Source organism: Notolabrus celidotus, chromosome 13 (genome assembly GCF_009762535.1).
Source record: "Notolabrus celidotus isolate fNotCel1 chromosome 13, fNotCel1.pri, whole genome shotgun sequence".
NCBI classification, from domain to species: Eukaryota; Metazoa; Chordata; class Actinopteri; order Labriformes; family Labridae; genus Notolabrus; species Notolabrus celidotus.
Window position 1 is genome coordinate 33,395,884 of NC_048284.1, and position 26,610 is coordinate 33,422,493.

At 42.4% G+C, this 26,610-nt stretch overlaps 4 protein-coding genes and 1 pseudogene across 4 annotated transcripts; all 5 read right to left on the reverse strand.

The window, feature by feature from the left end:
- Nucleotides 1-934: 934 nt before the first annotated feature.
- On the reverse strand, nucleotides 935-2,054 carry LOC117824635 (trace amine-associated receptor 4-like). The gene has a single exon (XM_034700173.1). It carries the CDS (start codon nucleotides 2,052-2,054, stop codon nucleotides 1,068-1,070), a length of 987 nt encoding a protein of 328 aa, XP_034556064.1. The 3' UTR covers nucleotides 935-1,067.
- Nucleotides 2,055-4,694: 2,640 nt separating this feature from the next.
- Nucleotides 4,695-5,681, reverse strand: LOC117824636 (trace amine-associated receptor 1-like). The gene has a single exon (XM_034700174.1). It carries the CDS (start codon nucleotides 5,679-5,681, stop codon nucleotides 4,695-4,697), a length of 987 nt encoding a protein of 328 aa, XP_034556065.1.
- Nucleotides 5,682-11,635: 5,954 nt separating this feature from the next.
- On the reverse strand, nucleotides 11,636-12,732 carry LOC117824637 (trace amine-associated receptor 4-like). Its single transcript, XM_034700175.1, has one exon. It carries the CDS (start codon nucleotides 12,730-12,732, stop codon nucleotides 11,746-11,748), a length of 987 nt encoding a protein of 328 aa, XP_034556066.1. The 3' UTR covers nucleotides 11,636-11,745.
- A 2,618-nt stretch (nucleotides 12,733-15,350) lies between these two features.
- Nucleotides 15,351-16,377, reverse strand: LOC117824638 (annotated as a pseudogene).
- Nucleotides 16,378-18,980: 2,603 nt separating this feature from the next.
- On the reverse strand, nucleotides 18,981-20,008 carry LOC117824639 (trace amine-associated receptor 1-like). The gene has a single exon (XM_034700176.1). It carries the CDS (start codon nucleotides 20,006-20,008, stop codon nucleotides 19,019-19,021), a length of 990 nt encoding a protein of 329 aa, XP_034556067.1. The 3' UTR covers nucleotides 18,981-19,018.
- Nucleotides 20,009-26,610: the final 6,602 nt, after the last annotated feature.

Consider the following 26,610-nt stretch of genomic DNA (forward strand, 5'->3'; position numbering starts at 1 on the left):
TCTGTGTATTTTTGATTTTTCTATGAAAAGTGCTCTACAAAGAAAGTCTGATTGATTGATTGATTGATTGATTGATTGATTCATTCATTCATTCATTCATTCTTTGATTAATTACAGGACTTTAATGAATCTGAGCAGAAGCTTTACACCCTCTATAAATCAAATGGGACATGTACCAAATGAATCAGTTATTAATTTATCAAAAACAATTTTGACTACATTACATTTGGATACATCTATAGAGAGACCAAAAAATCTTTGATTTAATTTCTTTGTTTTATTTCTGTGTGTAAGCCCCAAGAACAGTGCTCCTGGAAATTAACCATGCAGTGGTTATGTGTTTAAGTGTTTCTAACATCAAAAATGAAGGGCAAGAAAAACATAGTTCATGGCTGTATTAGTTCAGTGTAAAACAGCACAGACAGAAAACATCATTTTACATCACAAAACTGAACTTCTACAGCTCACATGAAAAAATAAGTGAAACCTTTTTTTTTAACTTTGTTATCACAAAGTTTCTACTCTGAGAAAAACTCTTAAAAGCACAGTGAGGAGCTTTCTTGAAACTGATATGACCTTTTTACTCTTTTTAACCTTCAAAAGCAAACAAGACCATCAGCAGCAAGGCTGATAGTTCCTCTGTTATCACTCAGGTAGGTGTTAGAGCATCTGACTGACAGCAGGTTGAGGAAACAACACTCTAATTAATAAAATCTCAGAACAAGAGATAAGAGGTATTAATTTGTCCACAGGGGAGTGCTAAAACCAACAAACTAAAAGCTCCTCACAGGAAACTCATCAGCAGCAGGAACTCTCCCCAGAGTTTAGTGGAACCTGTGCATTTGAACAGCAGGAACCAGGGTCAGTTACGGTTTCACAGAAATATCAAGTGAGAAGTTTCCGCATGTCGTCTTTGTGAAGCCTGAAACCTGCTCTGTGAAACGACACACAGCATCTTCTTCCTTCATGTTCTGGTTAAATCTCAGCTCTGTGTTTCTCTGCTGATTAAAATAACAAACACAGACTCCATACAGTGCTTTACAGGATTTCATACGCTTACATTCAGCCTAGTTTTGCAGTTTAGTGTTGGTTAAATCACCTCGGAATATTTTTCCAGATATGATCATCCTGAAAGCCGACCTGAACCAGCTGTAAAAGAAAGCATATATGAAAGGATTCAGCATTGAGTTTGATAATGTAAGCCAGTTAAGTGTTTCAAAGAGAGGGACTGGAGCTGAACTGCTCAAAGAAGGAAAAGTGATGCAAAGAAAGAGGGGAGTCCAGCACAAGAGAAAAACTCCCAGAACTATAGCCAGAGTTTTGGTGGCTTTTCTCTCCATCTTACTGGCGGTCTCTCCAGACTTGTGTGTCGTGTTCATGATCCTGCGAGCCTGTTTCTGTGCAACCAGGAAAATCTTCAGGTAGATACAGAGCATTATGATAACAGGGAAGTAAAATGAGAAAATAGATCCGATAGTGTTTACCATGAACGCTTCAATAAAACATACTTCACATGTTTCACTAAGTCCTGAAATTAGGATACCGATCCCAATCAGAGCAGATCCTCCCCAGCTGAACAGGATCATGAGCACAGCAATACGATGGGTGATTTTAGTCTTATATGTCAGGGGCTGACACACTGCATAATATCTGTCAATGGAAATACAGCACAGGTTGAGAATAGAGCATGTGCTCAGCGACACGTCAAAGCTGCTCCGTATTTTACAGAACAGATCCTCATGATAGAGACACGAGCTGAGAGAGAATGCCATGCTGAGAGGAAAGACTATGATCCCCACGAGTATGTCAGCCACAGCCAGAGAGAGAATGAGGAAGTTTGTGGGACTGTGCAGCTGTGTGAAGTAAAGGATGGAGATTATAACCAGGAGGTTTCCACAAACAGTGACAACAGACAACAAGAAGAGGAAAACATACAACAACACACATATAACCGATGGAGTGTTAGACAGGATGTAATCAAAGTCATGTATGTCATAGCAGGGATGTACGTCAGTCACTGTGATGGTCCTGTTGTCAGAGACTTCTGGTCCCATGATTGAGGATTCCTAAAATCAATACAGAATATTAACATCATAATATCATCAGTGTCAACAATCATAGTTAAACAGACCAACATTTAATCTGTGTTTGTAGTGTCCAACCAAAGGTGCAAATAGATGCTCCTGCTCACATGCTCCACTGTGCAGAGCCTTTATACCTCTTAACTCCTCCCACATTATTATTATTGTTGTCTAATCAGATCCATCCTGTCTGCATCAGGTGCAAAACAATAAGTACGATCAATGTATAAAATATGATGGGAGAGGCTTCTGTGTTTGTTTTTTAACCTGCCTCATGCTCTGAAATCAAAACCCTATGGGGAAGGGAACAGCTGTATTAGTGTGATGAGGCTGAATACAGTAAGAATGGCCCAAAGGCGCCATTGGCCTAGCAGTTTAGGTGCAGGTTTCATGTGGGGAGGCTGGTTTGACCCCAAGCCTTGACCATTTGCTCACATATCAAATAAAGGTGAAAATGCCCAAAATTTAACTATAAAGTAAGAATGGCCCTGGACCTGGTTCAGCTTGCAAACTGTCTAAAAATAGGTTTCCCACTTTGGTGGAAAAAGAATAAAAGAGCTGAGAGAGAAGCGCCTGCAGCTCATGGGGATGAAGCAGGAAGGAGCAGCTATCACAGGAAGTCAAAGTGAGGGTCGAGGGGATGCCAGCGAGGGAAGCTATGGCCAGTTGATATTGTAGCTGTGATTCATGCACAGAAAAAGAAACATTTTCACTCTGCTACAGGACGTTTTACCAAGCACATCAAAGATTTGGCTGCTCATGGACAGGTAAGCTAGTGACTACACATGATTTTAATGCAGTTATCTCCACTACAGAGTCATGTCTGTTTTTAATGCTATGGTTTCCCCTCCATTGGTCGCCACCTTAAGGTGGTGGAGGGGTTTGAGTGCCCTAATGATCCTAGGAGCTATGTTTCTGTTTTTAATGCAGTGACTTTCACGACAGATTCTGATCACATTTAGTAAGTTCAGGAAAACTGTCCATTTTGAGAGCCATAGAGGCAAAAAGCAAAGACAGGATTGTAGATTCAGAACCATCAGCTTCCATCTTACAGCTGGGCTGCATTTTATTCATCTCTATAAACAGATCTCTGCATATCAGTGACAAGTTGGTGGCAAATGTGGTCTCTGAACCCTCAGTCTAAAGTAGCAAAGTCATTGAATGCAAAATAAAAAGGTGTGTGGATTTGTGTGTGTGTGTGTGTGTTTGTGTGTGTGTGTGTGTGTGTGTGTGTGTGTGTGTGTATGCATGGCAGTCTACAGTGGAAGAAGGCTCAGCAAGACAAACAAAGCAAAGACAGGAATATGAGATGGACGATGTTTATAGAAGATAAGATATATTATAGAGTTAAAGAGGACAACTGAAAGACTGAAGTGAGTGTCTCAAATGACCTTAAAATCCATCAGAAGCTGTAGATGTATCATCAACATTTCCTTCTTGTTGCAGTCTCTGCATTGGCTCCCAGTATCTTTGAGATTTTAAGATTATTTTGTTGGTTATTAAATCTCTTCATGGCCTTGCTCCTTCCTATATATCAGATTTATCACATGAGCCTGTGAGGGCCCTCAGGTCTTCAGGTAGTGGACTTTTAATGGTACCAAAAGTTAAAGACTCACGGGGAGGCAGCTTTTCATTGCTATAGACCACGTGTGTGGAACAGCCGACCTGAAGATCTGAGGAAAGCAATCTCAAGACCGACCTTTTTAGTCTCGCTTTTAACTGAGTCTTATTCCGTCCTACTTAATTTGTTTATTATCTAGTTTAAATTTAAGTCTGTTTTAAATTATTATACCGTCTTATTTTAAATTATAATGTGTATTTTTCAATGTGTTCTTTTTTATTACTCCTATTATTATTATTTTTATGTACAGCACTTTGTGTTACAATATCATTGTATGAAAAGTGCTTTATAAATAAAGTCTGATTGATTGCAGGAATTGAATGAATCTGAGCAGAAGCTTTACACCCTCTATAAATCAAATGGGACATGTACCAAATTAAACAGTTATTAATTTATCAGTAAACACAATTTTGACTACATTACATTTGAATACATCTATAGAGAGCGTTAACCAAAAAAATCTTGATTTAATTTATTTTTTTTCTGTGTGAGCCCCAAGAACAGTGTTCCTGGAAATGTAACCATGCAGTGGTTATGTGTTTAAGTGTTTATAACATCAAAAATGAAGGGCAAGAAAAACATAGTTCATGGCTGTATTAGTTCAGTGTAAAACAACACAGACAGAAAACATCATTTTACATTATAAAACTGAACTTCTACAGCTCACATGGGGGCGCTAAAACCAACACAAACTAAAAGCTCCTCACTGCAGACAACAAGTCATCAGCAGCAGGAACTCTCCCCAGAGTTTAGTAGAACCTGTGCATTTGAACAGCAAGAACCAGGGTCAGTTACTGTTTCACAGAAAAATCAAGTGAGAAGTTTCCGCATGTCGTCTTTGTGAAGCCTGAAACCTGCTCTGTGAAACGACACACAGCATCTTCTTCTTTCATGTTCTGGTTAAATCTCAGCTCTGTGTTTCTCTGCTGATTAAAATAACAAACACAGACTCCATACAGTGCTTTACAGGATTTCATACGCTTACATTCAGCCTAGTTTTGCAGTTTAGTGTTGGTTAAATCACCTCGGAATATTTTTCCAGATATGATCATCCTGAAAGCCGACCTGAACCAGCTGTAAAAGAAAGCATATATGAAAGGATTCAGCATTGAGTTTGATAACGCAAGCCAGATAAGTGTTTCAAAGAGAGGGACTGGAGCTGAACTGCTTAAAGAAGGAAAAGTGATGCAAAGAAAGAAGGGAGTCCAGCACAAGAGAAAAACTCCCAGAACTATAGCCAGAGTTTTGGTGGCTTTTTTCTCCAGCTTACGGACGGTCGCTCCAGACTTGTGTGTCGTGTTCATGATCCTGCGAGCCTGTTTCTGTGCAACCAGGAAAATCTTCAGGTAGATACAGAGCATTATGATCACAGGGAAGTAAAATGAGAAAATAGCTCCGATAATGTTTGCCATGAGCGCATCAATAAAACATACTTCACATGTTTCACTAAGTCCTGAAAGGAGGAAACCGATCCCAAACAAAGCAGAGCCTCCCCAGCTGACCAGGATCATGAGCACAGCAATACGATGGGTGATTTTAGTCTTATATGTCAGGGGCTGACACACTGCATAATATCTGTCAATGGAAATACAGCACAGGTTGAGAATAGAGCATGTGCTCAGCGTCACGTCAAAGCTGTTCCGTATTTTACAGAACAAATCCTCATGATAGAGACACGAGCTGAGAGAGAACGCCATGCTGAGAGGAAAGACTATGATCCCCACGAGTATGTCAGCCACAGCCAGAGAGAGAATGAGGAAGTTTGTGGGACTGTGCAGCTGTGTGAAGTAAAGGATGGAGATTATAACCAGGAGGTTTCCACAAACAGTGACAACAGACAACAAGAAGAGGAAAACATACAACAACACACATATAACCGATGGAGTGTTAGACAGGATGTAATCAAAGTCATGTATGTCATAGCAGGGATGTACGTCAGTCACTGTGATGGTCCTGTTGTCAGAGACTTCTGGTCCCATGATTGAGGATTCCTAAAATCAATACAGAATATTTACATCATAATATCATCAGTGTCAACAATCATAGTTAAACAGACCAACATTCAATCTTTGTTTATTATATCAAACCTGTTCTGCTCTTCGTAATGTCCAACCAAAGGTGCAAATAGATGCTCCTGGTCACATGCTCCACTGTGCAGAGCCTTTATACCTCTTAACTCCTCCCTTATTATTCTTATTGTCTAATCAGATCCATCCTGTCTGCATTAGGTGCAAAACAATAAGTACGATCAATGTATAAAATGTGATGGGAGAGGCTTCTGTGTTTGTTTTTTATCCTGCCTCTTGCTCTGAAATCAAAACCCTATGGTTAAGGGAACAGCTGTATTAGTGTGATGAGGCTGAGTACAGTAAGAATGGCCCAAAGGCGCCATTGGCCTAGCAGTTTTCATGTGGGGAGGCTGGTTTGACCCCAAGCCTTGACCATTTGCTCACATATCAAATAAAGGTGAAAATGCCCAAAATTTAACTATAAAGTAAGAATGGCCCTGGACCTGGTCCAGCTTGCAAACTGTCTAAATAAAGAATACAAGAGCTGAGAGAGAAGCGCCTGCAGCTCGTGGGGATGAAGCAGGAAGGAGCAGTTATCACAGGAAGTTTAAGTGAAGGTCAAGGCGACGCCAGCGAGGGAAGCTATGGCCAGTTGATATTGTAGCTGTGATTCATGCACAGAAAAAGAAACATTATCACTCTGCTACAGGACGTTTTACCAAGCACATCAAAGATGTGGCTGCTCATGGACAGGTCAGCAAGTGACTACACATGGTTTTAATGCAGTTATCTCCACTACAGATTCATGTCTGTTTTGAACGCAGTGATTTCCACTACAGAGTCATGTCTGTTTTTAATGCTATGGTTTCCCCTCCATTGGTCACCACCTTAACGTGGTGGAGGGGTTTGAGTGCCCTAATGATCCTAGGAGCTATGTTGTTGGGGGCAATTGCCCCTGGTAGGGACTCCCAAGACAAAAAGCTCCTAGGTAAGGCGACAGACAAAGTCCATCCCCCAGACACCTGCTGATAAGTAACAGGAACAAGTGTACCCTGTTTGGAGGGCCACCGGAGCCCCACCCAGGAGCCAGGCCTGGGGTTGGGCTCACAGTGAGCGCCTGGTGGCCAGGCCTTCAGCCATGGGGCCAGGTCGGGCCCGGCCTGAGTGGATGACATGGGTTCATCCTCCCGTGGGCTCACCATCCGCAGGGGGAGTCACAGGGGTCCGGTGCAGTAGGAATTGGGCGGCAACCAAAGGCACAGGGATGGAGAGATACCAGATAGATATGGTCGGGCGGTGTTCAGTTACTGGACTTCTGTGCTTGTCACAGTTTGGCAATAAGGAACACCATGTCCGAACTGCAGCCGTATGTTCTGGACACTCGGGTGAAGAGAGGAGCAGAGCTGTCAACCGATCACCACCTGGTGGTGAGGGGAGGATGCCAGGCAGACCTGGTAGACCTAAACAATGCTGGGAATGTCTAGCAGAGGACCCTGTCAGGCTGGTTTTCAACTCCCACCTCTAGCACAGCTTTGACCATGTCCCAAGGGTGGTAGAGGACATGGAGCCGGAATGGACCCAGTTCTGCGTCGCCTTTGCCGAGGCAGCTTTCTGGAGCTGTGGATGCAATGCTGCTGGTGCTAGTCGTGGCGGTAATCCCCGAAACTGCTGGTGGAAACCAGGGGTGAAGGGTGCCGTTAAGCTGAAGGAGTCCCACAGGTTGTGTCTGGCTTGTGGGACTCCAGAAGCAACTGGCAGGTACCGGCAGACCAAGTGATCCGCAGCCCCAGTGGTCACCAAGGCAAAAACTCAGGTTTGGGAGAAGTTTGGTAGACAGGGGTGGTGGTTCCCCTTTTAAAGAAGTGAGGTATCCTTTGGGGGGTGCTCCGGGAATATGGGGTGGATGGCCCGTTGCTACGGGCCATTCAGACTCTGTATGGTCGGAGCCAGAGTCTGGTTCGCATTGCTGGCAGTAAGTCGAATTCGTTCCCGGTGGGGGTTGGACTCCGCCAGGGCTGCCCTTTGTCACCGGTTCTGTTCATAACTTTTATGGACAGAATTTCTAGGCGCAGCCAAGTGGCGGAGGGTTTCCGGCTCGGTGGCCTTGGGATTCCGTCTCTGCTCTTTGCAGATGATGTGGTTCTATTGGCTTCATCAAACAGTGACCTCCAGCTCGCACTGGGATGGTTTGCAGCTCATTGTGAAGCAGCGGGGATGGGGATCAGCACCTCCAAGTCTGAGGCCATGGTGCTCAGTCGGAAAAGGGTGGCTTGCCCTCTCCCGGTCGGAGGGGAGTCTTTGCCCCAGGCGGAGGAGTTTAAGTATCTCGGTGTCTTGTTCACGAGTGAGGGGGAAAAGGGAGCGGGAGATTGACAGACGGATCAGGGCGGCGTCTGCGGTGATGCGGACGCTGTGCCAGTCTGTCGTGGTGAAGAGAGAGCTGAGCCAGAAGGCAAAGCTCTCAATTTACCGGTCAATCTACGTTCCGACCCTCACCTATGGTCACGAGCTGTGGGTAGTGACCGAAAGAACAAGATCGCGAATGCAAGCGGCCGAAATGAGCTTTCTCCGCAAGGTGTCTGGGCTCAGCCTTAGAGACAGGGTCAGGAGCTCAGACATCCGGGAGAGGCTCAAAGTAGAGCCGCTGTTCCTCCGGATCGAGAGGAGCCAGATGAGGTGGTTCGGGCATCTGGTTAGGATGCCTCCCGGACGTCTACCTGGGGAGGTGTTTCGGGCATGTCCGACTGGGAGGAGGCCACGGGGAAGGCCCAGGACACGCTGGCGAGACTATGTCTCTCAGCTGGCCTGGGAGCGCCTCGGTATCCTCACAGAAGAGCTGGTGGAAGTGGCCGTGGAGAGGAGTGTCTGGGCTTCCCTGCTGAGGCTGCTGCCCCCGTGACCCGGACCCGGATAAGCGGAAGAAGATGGATGTATGGATGGATGGGACCAGATGATGTGTTCCAACTATAGGGGGATCACACTCCTCAGCCTCCCTGGAAAAGTCTACTCCAGGGTGCTGGAGAGGAGAGTCCGGCTGTTGGTTGAACCTCCGATGCAGGAGGAACAATGCGGTTTTTGTCCTGGCCGTGGAACACTGGACCAGCTTATTCACCCTCGGGAGGGTGCTGGAGGGGGCATGGGAGTTTGCCGAAACAGAACACATGCGCTTTATGGACTTGGCGAAGGCTTAAGACCGGGTCCCCTGAGGTATTCTGTGGGGGGTGCTTCGGGAATATGGAGTGGATGGCCTGTTGCTACAGGTCATTCAGTTTCTGTATTGTCGGAGCCAGAGTTTGGTTCGCATTGCTGGCAGTAAGTCAAATTCGTTCCCTGTTGGGGTTGGACTCCGCCAGGACTTCCCTTTGTCACCGGTTCTGTTCATAACTTTTATGGACAGAATTTCTAGGCGCAGCCAAGTGGCGGAGGGTGTCCAGTTCGGTGGCCTTAGGGTTCCATCTCTGCTCTTTGCAGACGATGTGGTCCTATTGGAGTCATGGAGCAGTGACCTCCAGCTTGCACTGGGATGGTTTGCAGCCGAGTGTGAAGCACCGGGGATGGGGCTCAGCACCTCCAAGTCTGAGGCCATGGTACTCAATAGGAAAAGGGTGGCTTGCCCACTTTAGGCCAGAGGAGAGTCTTTGCCCCAAGCAGAGGAGTTTAAGTATCACGGGGTCTTGTTCACCAGTGATGGGAAGAGGGAGTGAGAGATCGACAGAGGGATCAGGGCGACGTCTGCAGTGATGTGGACGCTGTACCAGTCTGCTGTGGTGAAGAGTGAGCTGAGCCAGAAGGCAACGCTCTCAATTTACTGGTCAATCTACGTTCCAACCCTGACCTATAGTGTCGAGCTGTGGGTAGTGACTGAAAGAACAAGATCCTGAATACAAGCGTCCAAAATTAGCTTTCTCCGCAGGGTGTCTGGGCTCAGCCTAAGAGATAGGGTCAGGAGCTCAGACATCCAGGAGAGGCTCAAAGTAGAGCCGCTGCTCCTCTGCATCGAAAGGAGCCAGATGAGGTAGTTCGGGCATCTGGTCAGGATGCCTCCCGGACGTCTCCCTGGGGAGGTGTTTCGGGCATGTCCATCTGGGAGGAGACGAATGAAGGCCCAGGACACGCTGGTGAGATTATATCTCTCAGCTTGCCCGGGAACGCCTCGGTGTCATCCCAGAAGAGCTGGTGGAAGTGGACAGGGAGAGGAGTATCTGGGCTTCCCTGCTGAGACTGCTGCCCCTGCGACACAGACCCAGAGAAGCGGGGGAAGATGGGTGGATTGATGGATGGATGGATGGTTTACACTAGAGTCATGTCAGTTTTTAATGCAGTGATTTCCACTACAGAGTCAGATCTGTTTTTAATGCAGTGACTTTCACAACAGATTCTGATCACATTTAGTAAGTTCAGGAAAACTGTCCATTTTGAGAGCCATAGAGGCAAAAAGCAAAGACAGGATTGTAGATTCAGAACCATCAGCTTCCATCTTACAGCTGGGCAGCATTTTATTCATCTCTATAAACAGATCTCTGCATATCAGTGACAAGTTGGTGGCAAATGTGGTCTCTGAACCCTCAGTCTAAAGTAGCAAAGTCATTGAATGCAAAATAAAAAGGTGTGTGGATTTGTGTGTGTGTGTGTGTGTGTGTGTGTGTGTGTGTGTGTGTGTGTGTGTGTGTGTGTGTGTGTGTGTGTGTGTGTGTGTGTGCTTGTGTGTGTGCATGGCAGTCTACAGTGGAAGAAGGCTCAGCAAGACAAACAAAGCAAAGACAGGAATATGAGATGGACGATGTTTATAGAAGATAAGATATATTATAGAGTTAAAGAGGACTACTGAAAGACTGAAGTGAGTGTCTCAAATGACCTTAAAATCCATCAGAAGCTGCAGATGTATCATCAACATTTCCTTCTTGTTGCAGTCTCTGCATTGGCTCCCAGTATCTTTGAGATTTTAAGATTATTTTGTTGGTTATTAAATCTCTTCATGGTCTTGCTCCTTCCTATATATCAGATTTATCACATGAGCCTGTGAGGGCCCTCAGGTCTTCAGGTAGTGGACTTTTAATGGTACCAAAAGTTAGAGACTCACGGTGAGGTAACTTTTCTGACCTGAAGATCTGAGGAAAGTTAAAGTCCTACCGACCTTTTTAGTGTTATTCCATCGTACTTAATTTGTTTATTATCTAGTTCAAATTTAAGTCTGTTTTAAATTAATATTCTGTCTTATATTAAATTCTTATGTGTATTTTTCAATGTGTTCTGTTTTATTACTCCTATTATTATTATTTTTATGTACAGCACTTTGTGTTACAATATCATTGTATGAAAAGTGCTTTACAAATAAAGTCTGATTGATTGCAGGAATTGAATGAATGTGAGCAGAAGCTTTACACCCTCTATAAATCAAATGGGACATGTACCAAATGAATCAGTTATTCATTTATCAGTAAACACACTTTTGACTACATTACATTTGAATACATCTATAGAGAGCGTTAACCAAAAAAATCTTGATTTAATTTATTTTCATTCTTTCTGTGTGAGCCCCAAGAACAGTGCTCCTGGAAATGTAACCATGCAGTGGTTATGTGTTTAAGTGTTTATAACATCAAAAATGAAGGGCAAGAAAAACATAGTTCATGGCTGTATTAGTTCAGTGTAAAACAACACAGACAGAAAACATCATTTTACATTATAAAACTGAACTTCTACAGCTCACATGGGGGCGCTAAAACCAACACAAACTAAAAGCTCCTCACTGCAGACAACAAGTCATCAGCAGCAGAAACTCTCCCCAGAGTTAATGGAACCTGTGCATTTGAACAGCAGGAACCAGGGTCAGTTACAGTTTCACAGAAATATCAAGTGAGAAGTTTCCGCATGTCGTCTTTGTGAAGCCTGAAACCTGCTCTGTGAAACGACACACAGCATCTTCTTCCTTCATGTTCTGGTTAAATCTCAGCTCTGTGTTTCTCTGCTGATTAAAATAACAAACACAGACTCCATACAGTGCTTTACAGGATTTCATACGCTTACATTCAGCCTAGTTTTGCAGTTTAGTGTTGGTTAAATCACCTCGGAATATTTTTCCAGATATGATCATCCTGAAAGCCGACCTGAACCAGCTGTAAAAGAAAGCATATATGAAAGGATTCAGCATTGAGTTTGATAATGTAAGCCAGTTAAGTGTTTCAAAGAGAGGGACTGGAGCTGAACTGCTTAAAGAAGGAAAAGTGATGCAAAGAAAGAGGGGAGTCCAGCACAAGAGAAAAACTCCCAGAACTATAGCCAGAGTTTTGGTGGCTTTTTTCTCCATCTTACTGGCGGTCTCTCCAGACTTGTGTGTCGTGTTCATGATCCTGCGAGCCTGTTTCTGTGCAACCAGGAAAATCTTCAGGTAGATACAGAGCATTATGATCACAGGGAAGTAAAATGAGAAAATAGATCCGATAGTGTTTACCATGAACGCTTCAATAAAACATACTTCACATGTTTCACTAAGTCCTGAAAGGAGGATACCGATCCCAATCAGAGCAGATCCTCCCCAGCTGAACAGGATCATGAACACAGCAATACGATGGGTGATTTTAGTCTTATATGTCAGGGGCTGACACACTGCATAATATCTGTCAATGGAAATACAGCACAGGTTGAGAATAGAGCATGTGCTCAGCGACACGTCAAAGCTGCTCCGTATTTTACAGAACAGATCCTCATGATAGAGACACGAGCTGAGAGAGAACGCCATGCTGAGAGGAAAGACTATGATCCCCACGAGTATGTCAGCCACAGCCAGAGAGAGAATGAGGAAGTTTGTGGGACTGTGCAGCTGTGTGAAGTAAAGGATGGAGATTATAACCAGGAGGTTTCCACAAACAGTGACAACAGACAACAAGAAGAGGAAAACATACAACAACACACATATAACCGATGGAGTGTTAGACAGGATGTAATCAAAGTCATGTATGTCATAGCAGGGATGTACGTCAGTCACTGTGATGGTCCTGTTGTCAGAGACTTCTGGTCCCATGATTGAGGATTCCTAAAATCAATACAGAATATTAACATCATAATATCATCAGTGTCAACAATCATAGTTAAACAGACCAACATTTAATCTGTGTTTGTAATGTCCAACCAAAGGTGCAAATAGATGCTCCTGCTCACATGCTCCACTGTGCAGAGCCTTTATACCTCTTAACTCCTCCCACATTATTATTATTGTTGTCTAATCAGATCCATCCTGTCTGCATCAGGTGCAAAACAATAAGTACGATCAATGTATAAAATATGATGGGAGAGGCTTCTGTGTTTGTTTTTTAACCTGCCTCATGCTCTGAAATCAAAACCCTATGGGGAAGGGAACAGCTGTATTAGTGTGATGAGGCTGAATACAGTAAGAATGGCCCAAAGGCGCCATTGGCCTAGCAGTTAAGGTGCAGGTTTCATGTGGGGAGGCTGGTTTGACCCCAAGCCTTGACCATTTGCTCACATATCAAATAAAGGTGAAAATGCCCAAAATTTAACTATAAAGTAAGAATGGCCCTGGACCTGGTTCAGCTTGCAAACTGTCTAAAAATAGGTTTCCCACTTTGGTGGAAAAAGAATAAAAGAGCTGAGAGAGAAGCGCCTGCAGCTCATGGGGATGAAGCAGGAAGGAGCAGCTATCACAGGAAGTCAAAGTGAGGGTCGAGGGGATGCCAGCGAGGGAAGCTATGGCCAGTTGATATTGTAGCTGTGATTCATGCACAGAAAAAGAAACATTTTCACTCTGCTACAGGACGTTTTACCAAGCACATCAAAGATTTGGCTGCTCATGGACAGGTAAGCTAGTGACTACACATGATTTTAATGCAGTTATCTCCACTACAGAGTCATGTCTGTTTTTAATGCTATGGTTTCCCCTCCATTGGTCGCCACCTTAAGGTGGTGGAGGGGTTTGAGTGCCCTAATGATCCTAGGAGCTATGTTTCTGTTTTTAATGCAGTGACTTTCACGACAGATTCTGATCACATTTAGTAAGTTCAGGAAAACTGTCCATTTTGAGAGCCATAGAGGCAAAAAGCAAAGACAGGATTGTAGATTCAGAACCATCAGCTTCCATCTTACAGCTGGGCTGCATTTTATTCATCTCTATAAACAGATCTCTGCATATCAGTGACAAGTTGGTGGCAAATGTGGTCTCTGAACCCTCAGTCTAAAGTAGCAAAGTCATTGAATGCAAAATAAAAAGGTGTGTGTATTTGTGTGTGTGTGTGTGTGTTTGTGTGTGTGTGTGTGTGTGTGTGTGTGTGTGTGTAGTGTGTGTGTGTGTAGTGTGTGTGTGTGTGTGTGTGTGTGTGTGTGTGTGTGTGTGTGTGTGTGTGTGTGTGTGTGTGCATGGCAGTCTACAGTGGAAGAAGGCTCAGCAAGACAAACAAAGCAAAGACAGGAATATAAGATGGACGATGTTTATAGAAGATAAGATATATTATATTATATATTATATGACCTTAAAATCCATCAGAAGCTGTAGATGTATCATCAACATTTCCTTCTTGTTGCAGTCTCTGCATTGGCTCCCAGTATCTTTGAGATTTAAAGATTATTTTGTTGGTTATTAAATCTCTTCATGGCCTTGCTCCTTCCTATATATCAGATTTATCACATGAGCCTGTGAGGGCCCTCAGGTCTTCAGGTAGTGGACTTTTAATGGTACCAAAAGTTAGAGACTCACGGTGAGGTAACTTTTCTGACCTGAAGATCTGAGGAAAGTTAAAGTCCTACCGACCTTTTTAGTCTTATTCCATCGTACTTTATTTGTTTATTATCTAGTTCAAATTTAAGTCTGTTTTAAATTAATATTCTGTCTTATATTAAATTCTTATGTGTATTTTTCAATGTGTTCTGTTTTATTACTCCTATTATTATTATTTTTATGTACAGCACTTTGTGTTACAATATCATTGTATGAAAAGTGCTTTATAAATAAAGTCTGATTGATTGCAGGAATTGAATGAATCTGAGCAGAAGCTTTACACCCTCTATAAATCAAATGGGACATGTACCAAATGAATCAGTTATTCATTTATCAATAAGCACAATTTTGACTACATTACATTTGAATACATCTATAGAGAGCGTTAACCAAAAAAATCTTGATTTAATTTATTTTCATTCTTTCTGTGTGAGCCCCAAGAACAGTGTTCCTGGAAATGTAACCATGCAGTGGTTATGTGTTTAAGTGTTTATAACATCAAAAATGAAGGGCAAGAAAAACATAGTTCATGGTTGTATTAGTTCAGTGTAAAACAACACAGACAGAAAACATCATTTTACATTATAAAACTGAACTTCTACAGCTCACATGGGGGCGCTAAAACCAACACAAACTAAAAGCTCCTCACTGCAGACAACAAGTCCAACTAAAGGAGCTCATCAGCAGCAGGAACTCTCCCCAGAGTTTAGTAGAACCTGTGCATTTGAACAGCAAGAACCAGGGTCAGTTACTGTTTCACAGAAATATCAAGTGAGAAGTTCCCGCATGTCGTCTTTGTGAAGCCTGAAACCTGCTCTGTGAAACGACACACAGCATCTTCTTCCTTCATGTTCTGGTTAAATCTCAGCTCTGTGTTTCTCTGCTGATTAAAATAACAAACACAGACTCCATACAGTGCTTTACAGGATTTCATACGCTTACATTCAGCCTAGTTTTGCAGTTTAGTGTTGGTTAAATCACCTCGGAATATTTTTCCAGATATGATCATCCTGAAAGCCGACCTGAACCAGCTGTAAAAGAAAGCATATATGAAAGGATTCAGCATTGAGTTTGATAACGCAAGCCAGATAAGTGTTTCAACGAGAGGGACTGGAGCTGAACTGCTTAAAGAAGGAAAAGTGATGCAAAGAAAGAAGGAGTCCAGCACAAGAGAAAAACTCCCAGAACTATAGCCAGAGTTTTGGTGGCTTTTTTCTCCAGCTTACGGACGGTCGCTCCAGACTTGTGTGTCGTGTTCATGATCCTGCGAGCCTGTTTCTGTGCAACCAGGAAAATCTTCAGGTAGATACAGAGCATTATGATCACAGGGAAGTAAAACGATAAAATAGGTCCGATTGTGTTTGCCATGAGCGCATCAATAAAACATACTTCATCACATGTTTCACTAAGTCCTGAAATTACGATACCGATCCCAATCAGAGCAGATCCTCCCCAGCTGACCAGGATCATGAGCACAGCAATACGATGGGTGATTTTAGTCTTATATGTCAGGGGCTGACACACTGCATAATATCTGTCAATGGAAATACAGCACAGGTTGAGAATAGAGCATGTGCTCAGCGTCACGTCAAAGCTGCTCCGTATTTTACAGAACAAATCCTCATGATAGAGACACGAGCTGAGAGAGAACGCCATGCTGAGAGGAAAGACTATGATCCCCACGAGTATGTCAGCCACAGCCAGAGAGAGAATGAGGAAGTTTGTGGGACTGTGCAGCTGTGTGAAGTAAAGGATGGAGATTATAACCAGGAGGTTTCCACAAACAGTGACAACAGACAACAAGAAGAGGAAAACATACAACAACACACATATAACCGATGGAGTGTTAGACAGGATGTAATCAAAGTCATGTATGTCATAGCAGGGATGTACGTCAGTCACTGTGATGGTCCTGTTGTCAGAGACTTCTGGTCCCATGATTGAGGATTCCTACAAATCAATACAGAATATTTACATCATAATATCATCAGTGTCAACAATCATAGTTAAACAGACCAGCATTTAATCTGTGTTTGTAGTGTCCAACCAAAGGTGCAAATAGATGCTCCTGCTCACATGCTCCACTGTGCAGAGCCTTTATACCTCTTAACTCCTCCCACATTATTATTATTGTTGTCTAATCAGATCCATCCTGTCTGCATCAGGTGCAAAACAATAAGTACGATCAATGTATAAAATGTGATGGGAGAGGCTTCTGTGTTTGTTTTTTAACCTGCCTCATGCTCTGAAATCAAAACCCTATGGGGAAGGGAACAGCTGTATTAGTGTGATGAGGCTGAGTACAGTATGAACGGACCCAAGGCGCCATTGGCCTAGCAGTTTAGGAGCAGGTTTCATGTGGGGAGGCTGGTTTGACCCCAAGCCTTGACCATTTGCTCACATATCAAATAAAGGTGAAAATGCCCAAAATTTAACTATAAAGTAAGAATGGCCCTGGACCTGGTTCAGCTTGCAAACTGTCTAAAAATAGGTTTCCCACTTTGGTGGAAAAAGAATAAAAGAGCTGAGAGAGAAGCGCCTGCAGCTCATGGGGATGAAGCAGGAAGGAGCAGCTATCACAGGAAGTCAAAGTGAGGGTCGAGGGGATGCCAGCGAGGGAAGCTATGGCCAGTTGATATTGTAGCTGTGATTCATGCACAGAAAAAGAAACATTTTCACTCTGCTACAGGACGTTTTACCAAGCACATCAAAGATTTGGCTGCTCATGGACAGGTAAGCTAGTGACTACACATGATTTTAATGCAGTTATCTCCACTACAGAGTCATGTCTGTTTTTAATGCTATGGTTTCCCCTCCATTGGTCGCCACCTTAAGGTGGTGGAGGGGTTTGAGTGCCCTAATGATCCTAGGAGCTATGTTTCTGTTTTTAATGCAGTGACTTTCACGACAGATTCTGATCACATTTAGTAAGTTTAGGAAAACTGTCCATTTTGAGAGCCATAGAGGCAAAAAGCAAAGACAGGATTGTAGATTCAGAACCATCAGCTTCCATCTTACAGCTGGGCAGCATTTTATTCATCACTATAAACAGATCTCTGCATATCAGTGACAAGTTGGTGGCAAATGTGGTCTCTGAACCCTCAGTCTAAAGTAGCAAAGTCATTGAATGTAAAATGAAAAGGTGTGTGTGTTTGTGTGTGTGTGTGTGTGTGTGTGTGTGTGTGTGTGTGTGTGTGTGTGTGTGTGTGTATGCATTGCAGTCTACAGTGGAAGAAGGCTCAGCAAGACAAACAAAGCAAAGACAGGAATATGAGATGGACGATGTTTATAGAAGATAAGATATATTATAGAGTTAAAGAGGACTACTGAAAGACTGAAGTGAGTGTCTCAAATGACCTTAAAATCCATCAGAAGCTGCAGATGTATCATCAACATTTCCTTCTTGTTGCAGTCTCTGCATTGGCTCCCAGTATCTTTGAGATTTTAAGACTATTTTGTTGGTTATTAAATCTCTTCATGGTCTTGCTCCTTCCTATTTATCAGATTTATCACATGAGCCTGTGAGGGCCCTCAGGTCTTCAGGTAGTGGACTTTTAATGGTACCAAAAGTTAAAGACTCACGGGGAGGCAGCTTTTCATTGCTATAGACCACGTGTGTGGAACAGCCGACCTGAAGATCTGAGGAAAGCAAACTCAAGACCGACCTTTTTAGTCTCGCTTTTAACTGAGTCTTATTCCGTCGTACTTTATTTGTTTATTATCTAGTTTAAATTTAAGTCTGTTTTAAATTATTATACCGTCTTATTTTAAATTATAATGTGTATTTTTCAATGTGTTCTTTTTTATTACTCCTATTATTATTATTTTTATGTACAGCACTTTGTGTTACAATATCATTGTATGAAAAGTGCTTTATAAATAAAGTCTGATTGATTGCAGGAATTGAATGAATCTGAGCAGAAGCTTTACACCCTCTATAAATCAAATGGGACATGTACCAAATGAATCAGTTATTAATTTATCAGTAAACACAATTTTGACTACATTACATTTGAATACATCTATAGAGAGCGTTAACCAAAAAAATCTTGATTTAATTTATTTTTTTTCTGTGTGAGCCCCAAGAACAGTGTTCCTGGAAATGTAACCATGCAGTGGTTATGTGTTTAAGTGTTTATAACATCAAAAATGAAGTGCAAGAAAAACATAGTTCATGGCTGTATTAGTTCAGTGTAAAACAACACAGACAGAAAACATCATTTTACATTATAAAACTGAACTTCTACAGCTCACATGGGGGCGCTAAAACCAACACAAACTAAAAGCTCCTCACTGCAGACAACAAGTCATCAGCAGCAGGAACTCTCCCCAGAGTTTAGTGGAACCTGTGCATTTGAACAGCAAGAACCAGGGTCAGTTACTGTTTCACAGAAATATCAAGTGAGAAGTTTCCGCACGTCGTCTTTGTGAATCCTGAAACCTGCTCTGTGAAACGACACACAGCATCTTCTTCCTTCATGTTCTGGTTAAATCTCAGCTCTGTGTTTCTCTGCTGATTAAAATAACAAACACAGACTCCATACAGTGCTTTACAGGATTTCATACGCTTACATTCAGCCTAGTTTTGCAGTTTAGTGTTGGTTAAATCACCTCGGAATATTTTTCCAGATATGATCATCCTGAAAGCCGACCTGAACCAGCTGTAAAAGAAAGCATATATGAAAGGATTCAGCATTGAGTTTGATAATGTAAGCCAGTTAAGTGTTTCAACGAGGGCGACTGGAGCTGAACTGCTTAAAGAAGGAAAAGTGATGCAAAGAAAGAAGGGAGTCCAGCACAAGAGAAAAACTCCCAGAACTATAGCCAGAGTTTTGGTGGCTTTTCTCTCCATCTTACTGGCGGTCGCTCCAGACTTGTGTGTCGTGTTCATGATCCTGCGAGCCTGTTTCTGTGCAACCAGGAAAATCTTCAGGTAGATACAGAGCATTATGAGCACAGGGAAGTAAAACGATAAAATAGGTCCGATTGTGTTTGCCATGAGCGCATCAATAAAACATACTTCATCACATGTTTCACTAAGTCCTGAAATTAGGATACCGATCCCAATCAGAGCAGATCCTCCCCAGCTGACCAGGATCATGAGCACAGCAATACGATGGGTGATTTTAGTCTTATATGTCAGGGGCTGACACACTGCATAATATCTGTCAATGGAAATACAGCACAGGTTGAGAATAGAGCATGTGCTCAGCGACACGTCAAAGCTGCTCCGTATTTTACAGAACAAATCCTCATGATAGAGACACGAGCTGAGAGAGAACGCCATGCTGAGAGGAAAGACTATGATCCCCACGAGTATGTCAGCCACAGCCAGAGAGAGAATGAGGAAGTTTGTGGGACTGTGCAGCTGTGTGAAGTAAAGGATGGAGATTATAACCAGGAGGTTTCCACAAACAGTGACAACAGACAACAAGAAGAGGAAAACATACAACAACACACATATAACCGATGGAGTGTTAGACAGGATGTAATCAAAGTCATGTATGTCATAGCAGGGATGTACGTCAGTCACTGGGATGGTCCTGTTGTCAGAGACTTCTGGTCCCATGATTGAGGATTCCTACAAATCAATACAGAATATTTACATCATAATATCATCAGTGTCAACAATCATAGTTAAACAGACCAACATTCAATCTGTGTTTATTATATCAAACCTGTTCTGCTCTTTGTAATGCAAACCAAAGGTGCAAATAGATGCTCCTGGTCACATGCTCCACTGTGCAGAGCCTTTATACCTCTTAACACCTCCCACATTATTATTATTGTCTAATCAGATTCATCCTGTCTGCATTAAGTACAATTAATGTATAAAATATGATGGGAGAGGCTTCTGTGTTGTTTTTTTTAACCTGCCTCTTGCTCTGAAATCAAAACCCTATGGGGAAGGGAACAGCTGTATTAGTGTGATGAGGCTGAGTACAGTATGAATGGCCTCAAGGCCCCATTGGCCTAGCAGTTTAGGTGCAGGCGCCATGTGGGGAGATTATAGTCCTACACTCAATGAAATAATGTGTTGGGCGAAGGTATAAAGTTATAGAAATAATTCCCACCTCATTAAAATGCTTTCATTTAGCGAGACACGTTTTTGTTTAACCAACTAATTGTAAATATGTTGAGTGAACAAAGTACTGAGTTACCTTCACTCATTTGCAATGTTTGGGTCCAACTTCATTTGTAAAGGTTGTTTCAATATATGTACTGAGGTAGGATCTGACTTCATTGTCTTGGATTACAATAACTAGTATAATATGATTATGGATAGCTTATTTTTTATTTATTAAGTCATATTTTTGGGCTTTTTTCGCCTTTATTGACAGGACAGCTGAAGAGAGACAGGAAGCGTGGGGAGTAGAGAGAGGGGGAAGACGTGCAGCAAATGGTCAAATGGCCAGGAGTCGAACTGGCGACCTCTGCACCGAAGACTATAGCCTCGATACGCGGGGCGCTTAGAGCGCTAGGCCAGGGGTTCCCATAGTGTTGGTCGGGAGACACAAATGGGGGGTCATGAGTCGCTTCCAGGATGTTTTTATTTTAAGTTATCTAAAAATATTTATTATTAGGGATGCACTGAAAATTCGTCCACCGAAAGACTTTTATCACCGAAACAACACGGCCGAAACAGAATGTTGTGATGACGCTAGCAAAAAACCAAGTCCAGTACGCGCTTGCCTGGATAAGGGCCAACATGTCTGCATCCGTTATTCCTTTAATTCAGCACTAAAACGTCTTCTAAGCAAAGAGGTTGAGACGGACCACAGAGTGAAAACAATGAAAAGTACACTCTATGCCGGGAAGTCCACAGGATGCGTGTGCGCCACGTTACAGCGGCGCAGCGTGTTTGCTCCGTCCGAGGGCTCTCGCCCTGTTCCACAGGAGGCGAGTTGAGAGCATAGCACAGCTCAGAGTAGGCAGGATCAGCTGGATCCTGCATAGAGAGAACCACATACAAACAACAGGTCACAGAGCTTTCTGTGGTTGAATTTCTGCTCATTTGGAGAGTATTCCCTTACCTTTGTGCTTTAATCATCACTGAGTATGCTGTAAAACAGTTAAGTTTTGTTTTTGCAGGTTTGGATGAGTTTAATTATAATAATTTGGCTCTTCTTGTTGTCCTGTTACCTTCTGACACAGTGATCATCTTAATGTCCTGTTACCTTCTGACACAGTGATCTTATCTTAAAGTCCTGTTACCTTCTGACACAGTGATCATCTTAATGTCCTCTTACCTTCTGACACAGTGATCATCTTAAAGTCCTGTTACCTTCTGACACAGTGATCTTATCTTAAAGTCCTGTTACCTTCTGACACAGTGATCATCTTAATGTCCTCTTACCTTCTGACACAGTGATCATCTTAAAGTCCTGTTACCTTCTGACACAGTGATCATCTTAAAGTCCTGTTACCTTCTGACACAGTGATCATCTTAAAGTCCTGTTACCTTCTGACACAGTGATCTTATCTTAAAGTCCTGTTACCTTCTGACACAGTGATCATCTTAAAGTCCTGTTACCTTCTGACACAGTGATTATCTTAAAGTCCTGTTACCTTCTGACACAGTGATCATCTTAAAGTCCTGTTACCTTCTGACACAGTGATCATCTTAAAGTCCTGTTACCTTCTGACTCAGTGATCATCTTAAAGTCCTGTTACCTTCTGACACAGTGATCATCTTAAAGTCCTGTTACCTTCTGACACAGTGATTATCTTAAAGTCCTGTTACCTTCTGACACAGTGATCATCTTAAAGTCCTGTTACCTTCTGACACAGTGATCATCTTAAAGTCCTGTTGTAGTCGACCTGGATCACATATATGTGGCTGTTTATATCTTACATCCATAATCAATGAGTATTTCTGATCTAAATGATCTTTAAACTGTCGGGAGTCCGTATATGATGTTTTATTTTGAAAATGAGCGGATGTCGCATCCTCGTGCCTGACTTCCTGTCCAGGTCGTTCTTTTCCGTGCAGATTGACGTATGCTGGGTGCGTGCTGCGTCGAAAATAGTCTTGAAGCTTATCTGTGCTGGAGCGGCGCGGGGGCATGCTCCTGAGACGGAGCTGTAATGTAACGCCATGCGCCCTGTGGACCCTAGAGCATTGACTAGAATGGGAACGTAGCGGCTGCTCAGTGCGCAGCGCAGCCGTAACGTAACACCACGCATACTGTGGACCAGAGGCTTTAGAGTCTGTCAGCAAACGTTTCACTAAGATCTATTCAGATCCTGTACACTTCATTGCGACTGTACTTGATCCGCGTTATAAGGATCATTGCTTGGATGTGGGAATAAAGCAGCGCACACAAGAAATGATCCAGGCAGCGATGGACGTTGAGAACTCGCTTGGAGACAGAGAAGCGCACAGCGCAGGAGAAGGAGAACAGAGCACAGAAAAAAGAACTCTCTGAACCAGATGAGGGGTATGCACCCACATTGTCTGATATGTTCTATGAGATCCTTGATTTTAGTGAGGTTGGTACACAGTCAGCCATAAGTGCAATGGTAGGGGAGACCGGGGACAGTTGTAACATTTTTGACATTTCTTTCTATAACTTTGAGCTCTTTTAACCTAGTGTGTACAAACTGCTATACAAACTACCTGCAACTAAACTGAGCATGTGCAGAGTGAATCAGGTGATTCTTAACTATTTCCTGATTGGAGCAAGTGCAAGTGTTACAACTGTCCCCGGTCTCCCTACTAATAATTGGCATAATCATTTATTTCGATGTTTCGGTTTTCGGTTCTCAGCCTTGGTTCCCTCATTTTCGGTTTTCGGTTTCGGCCAAGAGTTGTCATTTCGGTGCATCCCTATTTATTATTATTATTATTATTATTATTATTATTATTATTAATTTATTTTTTACCTTGTTTTCTTATGTTTATCTTCCTTTTTGCTTGTACTGTTAATTATTATTTGTTTATTATTATTATTTTTGTATTTTTTTGTATTCATTAATTTTTAACTCTTCTTTGTTGGTTTTGTATTAATTATAATTTGTTAACTTGTGGTGAAAAAAGAAATACTGAAAAAATACAATACAAAAAGTTGAATGACAAAAGTTATCTATAAATAGTACATTTTATCCATTTATAGTCAAAAATATCCACAAAAATAGAAACTAAACTTGAAACCTTGAAAATAAAAAATGTAATGAGTTTTCTGCCCTCCCAAGTGATTTAATGAAGCCACATTGAATCACTTTGAGGGACAGTGGGGGTTGTGAGTCTTTGGCACCTATATTTTGGGGGTCGCGGGCTGAAAAGTTTGGGAACCCCTGCACTAGGCCACCAGCGCCCCAATTGCAGTCAGTCACAGGTGATCTCTCCAAACTCCCCGTAATGGCTCCTCTTTGCCAGAAGCACTCTACCTTGGCTGAAGAATAGGGCCTGTTGCACGTTACTGCCGCCAATCAATCAATGAATCAATCTTTATTTGTATAGCGCCAAATCACAACAAACGTTATCTCAAGACGCTTTTACAAACAGAGCAGGTCTAGACCACTCTATGTCAAATTATGAACAGAGACCCAACTTCAAGACAGGGTAAGACTCAGTTTGACCCCACCTTAATCCAACATGAGTATTACACCTCGCAGTATTTAGCTAGTTACAGTGGAGAGGAAAAACTTCCTTTAACAGGCAGAAACCTCAGGCCTTCTGCTCTGGAGAGGTATTGCAGATGGAATTCCTACCTAAACCTATCAGGTTGTGTTGACATAAAGCAATCTTGTAGTTTGCTTGTCTGTTTTTAATGCAATGACTTCCACTACAGTCATGTCTGTTTTTAATGCAGTGACTTCCACTACAGAATCATGTCTGTTTTTAATGCAGTGACTTCCACTACAGAGTCATGTCTGTTTTTAATGCAGTGACTTTCACTACAGAGTCATGTCTGTTTTTAATGCAGTGACTTCCACTACAGAGTCATGTCTGTTTTTAATGCAGTGACTTCCACTACAGAGTCATGTCTGTTTTTAATGCAATGACTTCCACTACAGAGTCATGTCTGTTTTTAATGCAGTGACTTCCACTACAGAGTCATGTCTATTTTTAAAGCAGTGACTTCAACTACAGTCACGTCAGTTCTAATGCAGTGACTTCCACTACAGAGTCATGTCTGTTTTAATGCAGTGACTTCCACTACAGAGTCATGTCTGTTTTAATGCAGTGACTTCCACTACAGAGTCATGTCTGTTTTAATGCAGTGACTTCCACTACAGAGTCATGTCTGTTTTTAATGCAGTGACTTCCACAACAGAGTCATGTCTGTTTTTAATGCAGTGACTTCCACTACAGAGTCATGTCTGTTTTTAATGCAGTGACTTCCACAACAGAGTCATGTCTGTTTTTAATGCAGTGACTTCCACAACAGAGTCATGTCTGTTTTTAATGCAGTGACTTCCACTACAGAGTCATGTCTGTTTTTAATGCAGTGACTTCAACTACAGAGTCATGTCTATTTTTAAAGCAGTGACTTCAACTACAGTCACGTCAGTTCTAATGCAGTGACTTCCACTACAGAGTCATGTCTGTTTTAATGCAGTGACTTCCACTACAGAGTCATGTCTGTTTTAATGCAGTGACTTCCACTACAGAGTCATGTCTGTTTTAATGCAGTGACTTCCACTACAGAGTCATGTCTGTTTTAATGCAGTGACTTCCACTACAGAGTCATGTCTGTTTTAATGCAGTGACTTCCACAACAGAGTCATGTCTGTTTTTAATGCAGTGACTTCCACAACAGAGTCATGTCTGTTTTTAATGCAGTGACTTCCACTACAGAGTCATGTCTGTTTTTAATGCAGTGACTTCCACAACAGAGTCATGTCTGTTTTTAATGCAGTGACTTCCACAACAGAGTCATGTCTGTTTTTAATGCAGTGACTTCCACTACAGAGTCATGTCTGTTTTTAATGCAGTGACTTCAACTACAGAGTCATGTCTGTTTTTAATGCAGTGACTTCCACTATAGAGTCACGTCTGTTCTAATGCAGTGACTTCCACTACAGAGTCATGTCTGTTCTAATGCAGTGACTTCCACTACAGAGTCATGTCTGTTCTAATGCAGTGACTTCCACTACAGAGTCACGTCTGTTCTAATGCAGTGACTTCCACTACAGAGTCATGTCTGTTTTTAATGCAGTGACTTCCACTACAGAGTCATGTCTGTTCTAATGCAGTGACTTCCACTACAGAGTCATGTCTGTTTTTAATGCAATGACTTCCACTACAGAGTCATGTCTGTTTTTAATGCAGTGACTTCCACTACAGAGTCATGTCTATTTTTAAAGCAGTGACTTCAACTACAGTCACGTCAGTTCTAATGCAGTGACTTCCACTACAGAGTCATGTCTGTTTTAATGCAGTGACTTCCACTACAGAGTCATGTCTGTTTTAATGCAGTGACTTCCACTACAGAGTCATGTCTGTTTTAATGCAGTGACTTCCACTACAGAGTCATGTCTGTTTTTAATGCAGTGACTTCCACAACAGAGTCATGTCTGTTTTTAATGCAGTGACTTCCACTACAGAGTCATGTCTGTTTTTAATGCAGTGACTTCCACAACAGAGTCATGTCTGTTTTTAATGCAGTGACTTCCACAACAGAGTCATGTCTGTTTTTAATGCAGCGACTTCCACTACAGAGTCATGTCTGTTTTTAATGCAGTGACTTCAACTACAGAGTCATGTCTGTTTTTAATGCAGTGACTTCCACTATAGAGTCACGTCTGTTCTAATGCAGTGACTTCCACTACAGAGTCATGTCTGTTCTAATGCAGTGACTTCCACTACAGAGTCATGTCTGTTCTAATGCAGTGACTTCCACTACAGAGTCACGTCTGTTCTAATGCAGTGACTTCCACTACAGAGTCATGTCTGTTTTTAATGCAGTGACTTCCACTACAGAGTCATGTCTGTTTTTAATGCAGTGACTTCCACTACAGAGTCATGTCTGTTTTAATGCAGTGACTTCCACTACAGAGTCACGTCTGTTTTTAATGCAGTGACTTCTACTACAGAGTCATGTCTGTTTTTAATGCAGTGACTTCCACTACAGAGTCATGTCTGTTCTAATGCAGTGACTTCCACTACAGAGTCATGTCTGTTCTAATGCAGTGACTTCCACTACAGAGTCATGTCTGTTCTAA